General features: G+C 40.9%; 1 protein-coding gene across 4 annotated transcripts in view; it reads right to left on the minus strand.

The window, feature by feature from the left end:
* Positions 1–7696, minus strand: part of LOC147628833 (N-terminal acetyltransferase A complex catalytic subunit NAA10-like) — a 36770-nt gene extending 29074 nt beyond the window's left edge. For all 4 annotated transcript variants that reach the window (XR_015267826.1, XR_015267825.1, XM_086811994.1 and 1 more), the window contains exons 1-2: positions 7541–7696; positions 6916–7447 (exon numbers count right to left, since the gene is read on the minus strand). Coding sequence is in view for 2 of the 4 variants with exons in the window: in XM_086811994.1 (XP_086668120.1) it covers positions 6916–7447 (532 nt within the window). In the remaining 2 variants the exon portion in view is untranslated. The remainder of the gene's footprint in view (positions 1–6915; positions 7448–7540) is intronic.
* Between the last annotated feature and the right edge of the window lie 9290 nt (positions 7697–16986).

Below are 16986 nucleotides of genomic sequence, written 5' to 3' on the forward strand. Positions count from 1 at the left end.
AGTCTTTCTGTGTACTTGGTTTTTGTTCGTGATAGCATTGAATGTTGGGGTAAAGGCATTATGCCCACCCTTGTAGTATGTACAAGCCCATAAGTTATAGTACATAGTACACTTAGTACTTTTAATGTACTAAGTGCACTATGTGTACTAGTGCAATATACATGTGTGATAGGGGAGTCACACACTCATATCAATGAGTTGACTTATCCCCACAACTCTCTCTCTCTCTCTCTCTCTCCCTTCTTCTCTCTGTGTATGTCTCCCACATGAAACTCTAACCCTAATTCTTTCTCCCATTCAACTGGTATCAGAGCTTAGGCTACAGGAGATCCCTTTGGTAGAGAGTCGGTTTATTAGGTTTTGTGCAGTGTGCAGCGACTGTGTGTCCCTGCATTGAACCATTCGTAGGCAGGTGGGCTGAAAGAGAAGGAGTCGAAGGCAGCAACGCGTTGGGCAAGCAGGCGTGTGCTGTCTGTGTGAGCGTTGAACGCTGGGCGTCCATACTCAGGCGAACACACAAGACGTGAGCAAAGCAAAGCGCTACTAGGCGGAGGCGGTGAAGGCAGCAACGCGTGTAGCGCAAGCCACTAGGCGGAGGCGGCAACATTGAGTCGGCGGCAATTGGTAGGCAGGCGAGCGAAGAAGAACACCAGCGCGCGCAACTGAGGAGTCGAACGCCGTGCATTCAACTACACGGACTCCACGTCAGCAAATGCGAAGCGCCAACAGCAGCACTGGCTCAAATGCCTTCGCTTGTGTAGACCCCATGCCTGCGACCAGCCCAAGCCCAATTACAAAGCATCCCAACCAGGCAGCGCAGAGGGCTGCCCAGCGACTGTGTGCAAGTCGTCTCGAGCTTCCCGTCTCCTTCTACAGTCTCGCTTCTCTTCAGCCAACGGTTTCTCCGCCACCGCCACCGCCACCGCCACCGCGCGCTGCGACCATTCCTGCAATAGCAGCACAAAATTCATCACCCCCCTTCCCTGCAACAAAAAAATCAGAAAATTACCTGAGGTATTTGCTTCAATTTTTTGTAATTTGCATGTCCAATTTGCAATTGAGGAGGTACAATCATCAATTGAGCAGGTCAGGTGCCGAATTGCTCAATTTTTGAGCAAAATTGGCAAAATTGGGTGACATTGGTCACAATCAGGATCAATTTGCAGGAAATTGGATGTCAAAATTTGGGGCTTTTGATGTAATTGTGCAATTAAGCATTCATACATGTTGTATGATGTGAGAAATCGCACATTCGGGCAAAATTGCAGCAAATTGCAGTGCAAATCAAGGGGCTTTTGTGCCGATTGGGTTGATTTGCATGCAGGCACTCGTATTTGATGCTTTGGGCAGTGTGTTGATGCCTGTCAAGCACTCAATGTGCCTGTAAATCAAGGGGCTTTCATGTATTGGATGTATATGTGGCCAGGGGGAAGCATCGCGAAGACTCTGGATGCCTTCATGTGCGTCAATGTACCATGTATGATCAGAAATTGATCTTAAATCAAGGGGCTTTTCAAGATTTTATGCTTGTTGAGCTTGGCAAAGCAGCAGGCAAGACTTTTATGCCTTGAATCCTCAGAAATCAGCTTGCACTCAAGGGGCTTTTGCCCAATTTCTGTTCGGGACTGTTGTATGCAGTGGTCGGGACTGTAAAAGTCTGATTTTCACTCATTCGGACAGCCAAGAGAGCATTTATTGCTATTGTACTTGCTGGTACAGATTTGGCACAGCTTTGTACAAGTTTAGGCATAACTGCACATTGATTTGAGTGACCAAAAGGCTCAATTTCAGCTGTTGTACTTGCCGGTACAGGTTTGGTACATCATTGGTGAGCACTTAGTACTGCTGTACAGTACTTTGGAAGGGCAACAGAGCACATTTAAGGTGCTGTCCTAAATCTGCAGCAACTAGATTGTGGTGATTTTATCACATACAGTGGGAGTAGAGTTGCATTTGTGCTTCCGCAGTGGGAGATAAAGCTTGGGAGAACAACTGTGAGCACTTTGTGTGCTTTTGGTGCAGTGTTTGCACACTTGCAGGGAGTCGGGCATTGACAGGTTGCATATTGCTATGGCAACCACAGGTGAGAGCTCTTCATTGCTTCACATCAAGAAGCTTGAAGGCTCACATAACTATGATATTTGGCAAACCCAGTGCTATAATGTGTTGCTCCAGAAGAAGCAGCACAAGCCCATCAAAGAAAGGGGTGTAAAGCCCGCTTCTCTTACTGCTGAAGAGTGGGAAGATATGGATGAGCTGGCAAGATCTACTATCATGTTGTCTGTGTCAGACTCTTTACTTTTCAGCATTCGTGAAGAGGAGACAGCTTGGGGAATGTGGCAGAGATTGCAGGACTTGTATGCAACAAGTACAGCAAGTACACCAGGGCAGCTTCGGGCGGGTACAACAGCTGGTACAAGCGTGGGCAGCCAACAAGGCTGTGTGGCGTGTACAGCAGGGCTGCCAAGCGTGTACAGCAGGTAGGTATAGGGCAAGTACAGACGGGTACAACAGCCAGGTACAGATCAGGTATAGCCAGCAGCAAGGAGGCGGGTACAACCAGCAGCAAGAAGGCGTGGACAGCCGTAAGGAAGCGATGGAGAAAGAGAGCAGGTGATGGAGAGAAAAGACCACCAACTTCACACGTGGGCAGTTTCCAATAATGTTCCATGCAAAAAGGCTATTTTGTCTCCTTTCACACTTGGGTTGGCCATACTTATGAATTCCCTTTTCATATCCAAACTAATGCCTGTTCACACTGTCCATCCCGTGCCCGTGCCCACCTGCTTGTTGTCCAAAGGGAAAAACACAGGGTCGTAACATCGGTCCTCCACCATCACCCTCGGCATTTTGAGAGGGGGACCATCCTCATCATTTGCATTCTCTCTTTGTTGTAAAGGGCACATGAGTAAGTAAAACCCACCGCATAGCATTTACCATCTTGCATACCCTTTGCATCGCATTTTGTTTTTTGTGTTTGGGACGCATGTGTGAATGAAAACCCAAATGGGCGTTCATGCATGTGAAAACCCCTTGCATTGTGGCATTGATCTAGTACAACCCAAACTCAAAAGACAAAGAGACGAACGAATGATCTACACCCGCAACATGCCAAATACTTCATGATGTTCCTCTTCACCCACTTACCTTCATCATCTTCTCTCATGGTCCCCTTTTGGCGTGAGGAAGTGTGCAACAATCAGGCCCAAAGGTCACCCAAAATGGGCCCTTAATATGGCCTAAAAAGGCTCATTATCAAATTGGTCACGCTGGCCGACAGGGCCAACCGACTTGGTCGGCTAGGGGGGCCTGCGCTATATAAACCGTACGTGTCCTTGCTTCATCGCCGGTCTACTACTTAGAGTCACTTCATCAATACAGAGACACTCTTGTACCAGATTACATTCACCATTATACATATATCGGTTCATCCATTTCATGCTGTGTTGATTCACTTTGACCTCTCGCACATCTAGTCCTTTTGTCCTTTTGCCCTCACAGTCCAGGCCCCAGCCCACTTGCCTAGGTGCCCTATAAGCTAAGGTTTGACCACCTATGGGCAAGCCTTCCCGACCTGCAAGCTTGGGCGCTCCTTTGACCACCTTGCATGGGCCTCGCTTAGGTGCTTTGGTTGGACCCCCTTGGCTAGCTGTGCGCCTGCTGATCACCCCTCTACTGGTCGCCCACCATATGCTCCATTCTTGGCCGCCCATAACTGCCCCACTTTTGGCTGCACTCTACAGACAGGACAAGCTTGTGGGTGCCATGCTTCATGGTTGCCACGGGATTGCGCATAGCTTGCCTAGGGGCTGTACTCACCCTTTGGCTTGTACAACTAGAAATCGGAATCGCCTAGGAACAAAACGGTCTCAACATTCTTGTTGTGTACCTAAAACTAATCCTCGTGATTAGGTCCTAATCTAGATAGGGCTGGAAAGCCCTAAGCTTAGGGAAAATGCAAATTACAAGTGCCTAAGGTTCATTATTAGTGATAATCCATGGTTACTGGCTATTTATAATTGGATTGTTATTTACAACAACAGTAGTCACTATATAAGTGACTTATGGGTTCACAAGCAGTCTTGTGGAGGGTCCCTTAAGACAAGCTCTGGTGGTGTGGGAAGCCAAGGCTAACTAGCTTGGCCTGCGCTGAGTCAAGCCTTAGGCACATCCGACTGTTATCCAACAACAGTCACAGGAAACATTTAGCATGTTTCGTCTTTTCGACACATTTCGTTTCATCTCTATGGACTTAACGAAGAAGAAAGAGGTTTCTAAGTGACACTTGTTAAATCAATTTGAAAAAATTTAAGGAAAACGTAAAAAAATTCAATTGCTTGATGTGAAATTAGATACGATTGAGGTTGAAAGTGAGAAATTGGGATTCATAAATTGGAAAAAAGTGAGAAATTAAACAATTGTAGAAAATTTCAACAATGGGGTGTGAAATTAGATGCAATCGAGATTTATAAATTGGAAGAGAGTGATAAATTGAAGAGCTAGTGGAACACTTGTAGAAAATTTCAACAAATGGATGCAAAATTAGGTGAAATTGACAAAGAAATCAAATTTGGGCAAAACAGTGTTTCAACCATTTACGTTGAAAGTATGAAATTGGGATTTGCAAATTGGGAGAAACAAAAGAGCTTGTGGAACACTTGTAAGAAATTTTAACAATTGGGTGTAAAATTAAGTGAAATTAACTAAGAAGTCAAATTTGAGGACTGTTGCACATAGTCACAAGAAAATTTTCGTCTATTTCACCATTTCATCTTTACGGATTCTTAAATAAATTGAGATGGAGAGGAGAAGAAAGTAAAGAGGAAGAGAAAGAAGAGGAGAAGAATCTGATTTCTTTTTTAAATCAAAATGGCATTTCAATCAGGAGTGTCTCGTTTCATTTCGAAACATTCCACCTGTTTCCTCATTTTGTGGTTCGTAGGGTCAAAACCCGTTTTCATGTGACTATGTGTCAAATCCACACATCTTATGTTTTTTTTTTCTTCCCTCTGTTCCTTGCACATTCGCACAAGGGATTTCTCCCTTTCTTGCTTCCCGCACACTCATGCAAAGAAACCATGTTCTTGCCAAAATAGTCCACATAAGAGTACTAACTTGAACATCCTCCATGCCTTTTTTTTGCAATTGTCAAATACATGTGTTGATACCAATGTAAGGTCTTCATATACCAAGCCCAAGTATCATCTGACCTAGAACAAAAACCCTAACAAGGTTTCATAGACCCGACATCGTACGCATCGCACTGTAGAATCCTACGAACTCACTCCCAAGCCTGAGGTATGATCGCCACAAGCCCACTTGGTACTAATGGCCATAGTTGTTGGCATATGGTCATACGCTATGGTACGGTACAATATCGTACAAGAATTTAAAGTACCATATGAAATTTTGGAATACAATACGGTAAAGTAGGGTTTTTTTTTTTACTTATAAATTTACGAATTATCAATTTGAAAGGATATAAAGCTCAAAGGTTGTTCCAGAGCTTGAGAGCAATGGGAGCTTGAGCTTGCGAGGCTAGAACTATGAGAGCTTGAGCTTGAGAGATTGAACTTGTGATGTGGAGAAGGTTGAAGGAGAGCTTTTTAAAGGGAGGCCAAAAAGTCCAAGGCACCCACCCAAGGCCAAGGGCCGAGGCCCAACTGCGAAGACACAAAGAGAGGGAGGTAGTTGAGGAGACGCATTTGCTTCTTGTTGCCCTAACTAAGGAAGGTGCCTCACCTCCACCCTCCAAATACGAAGCAATGATCACAAGGATAGAGAGAACATATGCTTTACATCCACACCAAAAAACATCCACAAATCCTTGGCTACTGAGCCTAAAAGAACACCAAAAGCAAGCAAGTCCCATAATAGTCCAAAACAGCCATAAACAACCATTTTTTTCACAAAAAAAAGGGGGTCAAAACAACAACGGTCAAAAAACAAAAGAGGGGGAGGGAAGTTATCGTAATGCACCGTACCGTACGACTGTGCCGTACGACGTGCGAGTGCAACTATGCCGGTACCTCAAAAGAGTGGGAAACTCCCCTTTTTATACATATGCCCAAGACATGCTACCTCATAACTCATAAGTGCCCCCAAGGTCACTTATATAGCAATATCTTGACTAAAATTGGCCCTTGCTTTATTTATAAGCTTTCGTGCTTTATTTTAATTTTATACGCTTTTAGCCATTATTAGCCCTAGGCTATTAATTATAAGCTCTTAGCCAATCTAGTCATCATCCCGCTAACACCCTTAGCCCAGGTGTGAATCCTCGAGCCCCTCACGCCCTGGCTAAGTCCGTAACCCTAATCGTGGGTTAACCCTAACCCTAAGTTGGTACTTGTCCCTAGCCCTAACCCTAGGCCCGTAAGGATATAACACATACTGTTTATCATTTCGAGGCTACATAGTGCACCTGTTACTAAGCTATGGTAGAGTTAAATTGAGCTCCCAGTTAGTTGAGATCAACTAAACATGGACTTGTTTTTTTTTTCTTAGGGATCACATTCAAGAGTGGACTATAAAAATGTTCAACAACTGCTATATTTAACATGCAAATTGAGAGAGAGAGAGAGAGAGAGAGAGAGGGGTAAAGACATGCTACAAGCTTGAAAAAAAGCCTTAGAAATCTTTCAAGAGCGAGTCTATGCACACTCAACTCACATGAAACTAACAAAATGCGCCTCAGATTGGGGAAACAAAGACTCTCCTAAGCATAAACCCCTATGTACTACCATCAAAACCCAACATGTCATGAAGATTGGAAAAGAGCAAAAATATTGAGTTTCACATTTGGATAAGGCTACCAAAAGTCAACACAATTGCTGGTTTACTGCAGAAATATGAGAAGAGAATCGAACTTATCTCCAGTATACTGTCAATCTTCCTTATCCTTCTTTTCCGTACCTGCGGCACCCTCCGAATGCTCAAGGGGAACTTTGACAGCATGACCCTTCCCCTCAGGTACAGTGCCACCCTTCAGTTTGAGCAGTTTCCGCATGTCATATGCATCCTCACCATCCGCATAGTACTTGGCCTCCACATCATGGATCTTGTACCCTAGAGTCTCAGTGTAAAGGTGAAAGGCTGCTCTGTTGCTCTTGCGGACATGAAGTGAGACATACTCGGCCCCGAAAACTTCCTGCATAGCTCGTTGAGCAGCACTCATAAGCTTGGTGGCCAGGCCTAGCTTGCGGTGAGTGCGCAGGACCGCAAGTGATGTGATGTGTCCATGACACTCCGTAGACTCCTCTTCCATCTTGGCCAGCACGTATCCCACGATCTTCTTGTTGTAATCCTCGGCGACATACAGCAGCTGCGGCCACGACAGGATGTGATAGAAGTAGTACTTCATCTGGTAGTTCTCCGGCAGGCACATGAGATTGCATGTCTGCATCGCCAGCAAGTCGTCCACAGTCGCTTGCCGGATGCAAACCATCTGGATATGAATGAGAAATTTAACAGAAGAGCAAAGAGATCCCCAAGACCACACCCCCTTGAGAAAACAACATACTTCACAACCAATCCATACCTTGATGGCCGCAGTGCAGCTAGGGCTGGAAACTGATCGTTCTCAATGATCATTAAAGGGCTAAAAATACAGCACAATACCAACTCTCAAAGTCACACATAGGGGCTTCTATAAGAAAATTTGTTTTTTATCTTGCGTAGCTCGATCACTCGGACTCAACCACAAGAAGAAACATGTCAAAATTTAATATTTGACTCTTAAACACGCCAAAACACCATGTATGGAGTGTTTGTTCTTTGTTGTTGTAGGATCGATGTCCCTCGGCTCACTGAAACCATATAGCATACATCTTTCATTGATAGTGTACATGTTCACACTCCTTACATCACACATGCCAAACAGATGTTAGCCTCCAAACAACAACATGAAAAATGATCAATATCCAAACTTTAACAACATGATGCATTTGAATAGAGCTAATATGCAAAGAAACATGAAAGTTCTATAACAACAACGATGTGTCAACATGTAGATAGCATCCATGCAAAGACCAAACCGGGCAAGATACATGCAATAGTATGCATACGTAGTAGTATAGAAAGATGCATCAAATCAGGCACAATGTAAGTAAACATACATGGTTTACATACATACTATACATGGTACATACAAAGAGATCAAACCAAATATGCAAAGATGAAACAATGCAAGTAAACATATATAGTGTACATATGCACAATATACATGTGATGGTTGTATCCATATAGATGCATGTATGCATGGCAACATATATGGAAAACGATACACAATCCAATAAGTAATTGAAGAGATTGGGTAGAGTCTGCCTCATAACTGTCGAGAAGAAACTAAAGAGATTGGGTAGAGTATACGTCATAGCCGCTTGAGAAGAAACTAAAGAGATTAGGTAGAGTCTACCTATTAACCATTGAGAATAAACTAAAGAGATTAGATAGAGTCTACCTCATAGCTAGGAAGAAATGGATCTTTAGCCTTTATCAAACGATGCTTCTGAATTTTTTCTCCAATCATTGAGCATAGAAGACGCCTCTCAAAGAATCCATGCACATCAACATATTAACTAACATCAATCGTTGATGAAGTAATCATTTTAACTATAGCAAAAGCACTTCATATATGCATGTGTGCGAGTTTTTTAAAAAAACCATTAGGGAGGTGGCCCAAGTCTCCCTTTAAAATTATAACCATAGAGAAATGTGTCATTCCCCCACTTAGATGAGCACTTTCAACGTGAGAAGTAGAGGATAGAGCGGTTTTAATGTGGAAAGTGGAGGATGAGCACTAAAACTATAACCATGTCATTCCCCCATTTAGATGAGCACTTTTAGTGTGGGATGTAGAGAATGGAGCAGTTTCAGTGCAGAAATTGGAGGATGAGCACTTTCAATGTTGAAAGTGGGGGATAATGTAGTGTTACAAAAAGCTATATAGTATATTGCTTTAAAAGCTTTCTAAAGCATTCTCATTAGCGATTCTCACTATACATCTCCAGCTATACATCACTACAAGAGAAGCCCCTATTAGCGGTGTTTATTTGTGGTATTTTATGTTACGTCGTTATTAGCACCATTTAGCGACACTAATTAAACACCGCTATAAGCGACGCTCAGTGGCGCTGTAAAAATGCCGTTATAAGTGCTGCTAAAAAAAAAATAGAGTGTTGAAACTGAGTGGAAATGAAAACTTAAAATAAATTATAACCCAAAAAGCTTGACAAACATCCAAATATTATTGAGCTAAAACAACAAAATCATCAAATAGTTATACAAACCAATCAATGTGTACATATGTTATGATGATATATATTTAATTTGTACCATCATCTAATCCATCTTGCAATGAATCCATGCATGCCAATTGGTCTATCTCTAAATCCATTATTTTGATAGCTCCTATATCAATACAAAGTCCTATTTCACTACTTGAAGAAGATGTAGAGGTATATACTATTAGCATGGTCCTCATGGTCGTCATATTGATTGGTTAGTTGCATCCTCCATTGATTCTTCAACATCTTGATCTTGAAATATCCGTTTAGATCGAGAAGCCACTTGTATTACATATACCACCAATAAAGATCTCTTTGGTCCGAATGAAACACAACCTAAAAGAACCACAAAATATTTACAAGAAAATATATAAAATGCCTTCCTTCTATCTATAGATTTATCAAAATTGAAAATCAAGTGTATTTCTGTTCACAATGTTGTGGTAGAACGTATGTGTCTCTTAAATCTTGCCATAATTTGAGTCAATTGCAAAAAATCTGCTTGGATGCTTCTTGACGGTTGCTTGAGTATCTCTATATACCACTTTGAACCACTTAATATCAAAGATGAACACTTTGAAAGCTCTAAATCCAATCTCCAAGATGTCTTGAATTGTTCCATAATATTAAAGTTTCTCTGATATAATATTATTATCTCTTCTACTAGCTCAACTTTCTTGGTCAAAACTTACCATTACACCACAATCATATGTGATTCTCTTGGAGTCCACACGTTGAGTGCAAAAATGTCGACCTTCTGACCTCATTACATTCTGCACTATATACTTCAACCCAATAAAAAATCCTTAATATAGCTTATATGTAAGCAATTTAGTATTCAACATTATATATCTTAGCAAAAAATCTTTACTTACATGGTAGTCGCATCCCCTTGCATATTCCCATTCTTCTCTTGTAATCTCCTCTCCCATCCTTTTGGCTTGCTCGAGGGCATCTCTATTCAATATTGCAATCCTTTGGAAGAGCCTTTAGGTTGGGTGGGTATGCCATGTGCCTTTGTGTTGAACTCTTAAATGCTCTTCTCTCCTCTGTCCTTATCTTTTTTGCATCTTCATATTTCTCAATCCACTTTTCCATCCAAGAAGTGTTAAGAAGACAAAATGTAATGACCTTTTTGTGCATGGACTCATCCATCTTTCGAATGCGTCCTTTTTCATGTGACACATGTGACACCATTCGTTCATCCTCATCGTTATGCATGAATCTAGGCATAGATGGATCGATTTGTTTCAAATATTCAGAGATGTATACGAGGGGATCTTGCACCAACCATCCCTCTGCCATGCTTCCTTCTAGCCTTGCCCTTTGCTTCAAAATCCCTTCAAGGTTTTCATCAAGCGTTCAAGAAAAAACATCCACCGGCTATGAACAACACCACATATAGCCACCTCATCCACCAAATGTACTAGAAGGTGCAATTAAGTTGTGAGTATGCTTCTTGGAAAGCTTTCTTCAATCATATATACCTCCTCAATTAACTCAACTCGAGCCTTCTTAATGGAATCTGGATGAATCTCCTTTGACACTATCCACCTATTCAACAAAGGAATAAATGATAAATTAAAGAATAATAGATAATTTCAAAGCTATATGTTATACCAAATGCACAAATCTATAGTTTTGATTGGCACTCACCTCGCCAATCCACCTAATTTATAGATGGCATTCCGAGCTTTCTCTTCTCCGCACCCACCAATTGATTTGGAAGTATGAACAATGCAATCAATTTTTGAAAACAATAAAAGATGAATATAGAGTCCACACAACATAAACCGAGGAGTGCCCCAAATTAAATATAGCTATGTACGTACTTGCATCATCTCATGCCAGCCATGTGATTTGAGACCATACAATTAATGCTCACCCTTATTTTTTGTTATTGTAAATGCACCCTTTAATGAGTGCATTACATCGGTTGGTGTACGAAAAGATAAAATTTGATTCTTGACTTTTTTTCTCTCTTGCCTTGTCAACTTCCATGGCACTTTTGGTAAAATCACCTTGTCATTGACTACCCTTGGCTATGCATTTTCCATGTGTCTGATATCCTTTAAGTCATCTCTTATTGCATGGGTGTCTTTTTTATCAATTAGATGGTCCCAAATCATTGATGCCACATTCTTAAAAGATGTGCATTGGATCCAAAAGATGATTTATTTTTAACTCTGTCCAATATGGTAGACGATAGAAGATTGAGTACCTTTTCATGCCCGCGGGACTGTGATGAGAGTCACCCTCCATCTCTCGTCCCACTCTCCATCTCTCCACCTTTCCTCTAACGGCATTGTAGGAGGCGAATGCCACATGGTCTTCCACTCCACACCTCTCATCACAATCGGAGAAACCCGTGGATGGAGAAAGAAATCGATGATGTTCATCATACACCACTTTCTTTTGTGCATGTGCTTGTTGGAAACAAGTGAGATGGACTACAAATTGGACATGCATTATATCCTGCAATTGTGAGACCTACGAAATTGCCATGTAAGAATTGAAAGTTAATAATTATCAGATTGAGCACCTTTTTATTCCTGCGAGTGCTGTGATGAGAGTCAGCCTCCATCTCTCATTCCACACTCCATCTCTCCACCTTCCCTCCAATGGCATTGTAGGAGGCAAGTGCCACATGGTCTTCCACTCCACACCTCTCATCACAATCGGAGAAACCTCTGATGAAGCATAATCTAGGTGGCTTGGAGGAAGAAATCGATGATGTTCATCATACACCACTTTCTTTTGTGCATGTGCTTGTTTGGAAATAAGTGATGGACTACAAATTGGACATGCATTATATCTTGCAGTTGTGAGACCTACGAAATTGCCATGTAAGAATTGAAAGTTAATAGACATTATAATACATTACAGTTATAAATGAATTATTTATTTGTGCATGCTTAGATAAGAATTAATTTATGAGTATGACGACCTAAGCACTTCGTATAGCCCGAAAAATCATGCATAGTTCACATCAAGATATCCTTGACCATTATATTGCGGCATGAAATTGGACGAGAAACATCATGCACCCTTATGCCTCTCCATAATTGCTTGAGCTCATCAATCAAGGGCTCAAGGTATACATCCATGTTTTTTACCTTGTGCTTCCCGGCCATAAGAAGTGCAAGTATCACACATGACCCTTCTTGATGAACATCCACGGAGGAATATTGTAATTCACAACAACAATAGGCCATGTGGACCATGGTGTAGACCTCAATCCAAATGGGTTCACCCCATCCATACCCATCTTTGAACTATGGCCATCTATCCTCAATGTGAGCCCAAGCTGGTGAGTCAGCGGCGGCAGCGGGGCGGGAATCCTCAGCATGTCATCGGTTGAACAATGGTTCACATGTTATGTCATTAACTCGGCAATGGATTGACACCGGAACATATGTTGAATGCGAGGTATAATACGAAAGTGCCTCAATACCTTTTGGGGAATTTTTGCACCTTGTAAATCCTTCCTCTAATGATCCTCTCCACAAATTGGACATTATATGACATTGGCAAAGGTACCCCTGAATAGTACACAATCATTATGACATGCATGGATTCGAGTGTAATCCATATCAAGATTGGAAAGGATTCAAGCATCACTTCTTCTTGCAGGCATCAAATTGTTTGTTGGTTTTGGGAGCATCTTCTTTAATAACCGAAGTAGGCTATTCACACTATTATCGCTCCATATGTTGTTTGTGTAAGTTGAGGATTTCCAAGCATGCCTGCAAAGTTGAGTACTTTGCATCCTCCTACAATGGTGTGTTAGCCTCTTTGTGTAACACATTCTTTCTTTCATGTGTTTCAAAGTTAGGTATCTCTTCCTCACCCTCGCTTTGAAAAAAGTGAGTGATCGTCTCCTCCATGGCATCCTCTTCCTCTATCTCATGTGAATGAAATCCTGGTTCTTCCAAATGTACTGAACATGCTCCACTTTCCAAGTGCTCCTTACAATGCTTGTATTCCTTCCTCAAGTTTCTCCCAATGATCGAATAATGAGGTATATTGTGTAGTACTCGTGCACGAATGTCCATGCCCTCCTCATCCTAATGAACCATATTTTTAAATGACACTCAACATTACATATGGCAAACCACGAGTTTACATGTCAAGGCATAAGTTTATATACTAACCGAGGAATTGGCTTGCAACATCAAGTTGGTTGGCATTGGTTCAAACGATCCCCATTTTCTAATATGCTCCAATGTCACTCGACATTCACGTACACAAAAATTCTTGCATCTTGCATGAACAACGGATTCTTCTTCACAACCACTCTGGACCTCCAATTGGTTGGTGACCCATCACTATCCGAACTAGTATAAGACATCTATACTAGGCACAAAAAGTGTGCAGTTAAAAAACTGAATATGAATACATGCACTAAATTTAGTAGTGTCAATGGTATATGCATAGGCTTGCTCTCTAAAATTTACATAGTGTCACTATAAGTGTCGTTAAGCGTCCTTTTTAGCGACGCTGACAAAATTAACTTTTTGAGTTTGCGACATCGCCGACACCTATTTTTCTCTCCCACAAAAAATTTTCTCCACTCCTTTCCTTGAGTTCCTGCACCGACTCCTCACTTCAATCAAGCTAGCTTTCCTCACAAGCATTTTTACTCTTTATATTCTCCTTCCCCTTCCTCTTCATTAGACTCTTTCTCTTCATCTCCAAATGGTTATGGTGTAAGCTCTTGAAGGTATTTTTCTCTTATGTTTTATTTTAATGCATTTGTTCATGGTTCTTCTTCTTCTTCCCCTTCCCCTTCCCTTGCTATTCCTCTTTCTTTTCCTATCCATCACTCTACAAGTGATGGTGTGTGTGACCTTATGATTAGGTTTGCTTCTATTATGTTTAACCCTTGGGTGTCGAAATTTAAGGTTAGCTTAGCTTAAACTTAATGCATAAATTAAGCTTTAAACATAGAGCTTAATCGCTCTATGCATAGAACTTAATCTATGCATAGAGCTTAGAGCATAGATTAAGCTCTATGTAAGCTCTATGCATAAAGCTTATTATCTTAATCTATACATTGAGCTCTATGCATAGAGCTTAATCTACACCTTCCCCAACGGTTGCAACATGGAGATGCTGTAGGGAAGATTGTGAGAGCAAAAGGTGGGCACACATTGCACCGTGGACACAGAAAATTGAGTTAGGATAAATCGCAAGCTCCATGGCTGATGTGCCCTCCTTTTAACCCCCACCCCTGTGATCGGCATTGGATGGGTTGCGGGCTCTCCTACTGGTCTACCGGTGAGGGGAGGCCGATTACCATGTAGGGCGAGGGGGGTTTCTAATTTTTGAGCAAAACCATCTGAGCATTTGAGCAAATTGGATCAAAATGTAGTTTTTTTGTGTCAAAGTTTATGAAAACAATCCAAGTGTATGGACCCCTTTTGTGAATAAAGGGGTCATATTGCTTAAGAAAAGAAATGGATATCCTCATTTCTGACTAAACAAGTTTTCTGACTCTTGAAGTTCATGAAATGAGGCCATGATTATGAAACCGTTTTGTAAATGAAGGGTCCATATTGCTCAATTAAAGAAACAATAAAAGAAGTGGTTATCCTTGTAAAGTAATAAACCACAACAACTAGTTTTGTGATTGTAAAATCATCCTACAAGGCTTCCCATCATGAAGGTGTGCAATCTGCAAAAAGTATTATTATAAGAGTCCTTTCAAATTTTGTTCAACATCATGAAGGTGTGCAATCTACAAAAACTAGGCCTTGAGGCATGCAAGATAATGTGAGAGAAAGATACAAAGTTGAGATTCCAATCACTTAGACCTAAGGTAGAATTGGACATGGGAAGAAGAGAGGAGGGCACTCATGTGAAGATCTCTTTTGTACTCAAGTTAGCTTGGTGACCAAAAATATTATATTTTCTATCCATATAAGTTAATATGTAAATAATATAGCCCAATTTTAAGTCAAATACACTCACAATATTTTCTATTTTGCTATTTGTTGTATTTTCCAATACATGCTCACATTATTTCAAATAAGTTTTCTACCTATGCAAATGAAAATGAAGACATGATTTATCACATAGAAGACATGTTCAAACTTTTGTGATGTAAAATCATCCTTCAAAATGTCCTACCACAATTATCAAGTGGAGAATAATTAGCACACTATCCTTGTGGTTCAAATTACTCATGGAAAAAAGGATTTCTTATATCCAATCCAAGGTACAAAAGGAAATGTAACAAATATAGCCAAATTTTAAGTCAATATTTTACACTCATAGTTTGGTATTTTGCTACTACTAGATGTGTTGAGTTCATGTTATTTCAAATAAGTTTCCTACAAAGCGTCTTGCCACAATTATCAACAAGTAGAGAAACAAACCAAAAATTTACACAAGGAGAAATGCAAAAGGCCCCAAAAACATTGTTCTTGTGGTTCAAAATCTTCATGGAAAAAAGGATTATTATAGATATCTTTTCATTTTGTATTCAACATCATGAAGGTTCAGTCTTCAAAAAAATACCATTTTTGTGCTTCAAAATCCTTATGGAAAAAGGATTATTATAATAGCCCTTCCATTTTTTGTTGACCATCATGAAAGTACAGTCTCCAAAAACTAAACCTTAAGGCATGCGGGACAATGCCTGGAATATCTCTTTTTTACTCAAGGTGGCTTGGTGAACAAACATATTATTTCTGCTATCCAATCCAAGGTATGAAAGGAAGATATAATAAATATGTTTGCATGGAATATAGGCATCCAATTTGCGGGATCGTCCAATGAAGTCTTCACAATTGCAAGAAGGAAATGGAGAAATGTCAATCTTGTATTCAATACCTTTTTGCATTGATCCTTCTGTAGAAACAATGAACTCAGCATGCTCCATGGCCTTCACGGCTGTTGCGTCCTTAACAATGCATTTCATGACCAATGACCTCTGAATTCTATCTTCCATTTCTTTGGAGATTTTGTTTCGCCATCTGATTGCTTTGCCATCTTGACGCCGAGGTCGATCTTCATGCAATACTATTGTTTCATCATGGGCTTGAATTGGTGAAGCACAACTTGCACCCACCATCGGAGTTGACACTCCTAATATGACAAACCCTGAGCTTGTCAACCTGGCAATCTCTGCACTTGTCAAGGATGTTCCTGATTGAAACTTCCACCTTCCTGGTGATGGTCTTGGAATACCTGTAATGCTAGTTGATGGCTTCCACGTGTGGGTTACATCATTTCCACAAAACCAAATCATTTGGAAGCGCACTCCAATTGGTGTTTGAATCCTCCCAAAGAATGATGGTGCAACAACTCCACGTCGATTTTCACGATCCTTTATATTGACAAGCTTGTTACATTTTCCTCCTTGTCCAAGCCAAGCCTGGCAACGGACTTGGCTTGTTATAGGAACTCTTCGTAATGCCCAATTTGCATCATGCACTTCATATTCTTGTACACTCTTGGAATCATCATCCTCAAAACTCTCTGTTGCAAATTTAGTACTAGATTTTGAAGACATGGAGTATCTTTTCTTATTTGCATAACTGTACTCAGGGCGGTGACTATCATCCTCACATATATTTGAAGGCATTGACTTTGGCCTTTTCCTTCGCACAGTCTTGTCATCTCCATCATTAAAACATACTTCAGATGCAACACCCATTTCCTTTGCAACATCACTTGTTAGATCAACAACTGT

The sequence above is a fragment of the Cibotium barometz genome, chromosome 18 (genome assembly GCF_041138505.1).
Source record: "Cibotium barometz isolate CiBa-2024 chromosome 18, ASM4113850v1, whole genome shotgun sequence".
Lineage (NCBI taxonomy): Eukaryota > Viridiplantae > Streptophyta > Polypodiopsida > Cyatheales > Cibotiaceae > Cibotium > Cibotium barometz.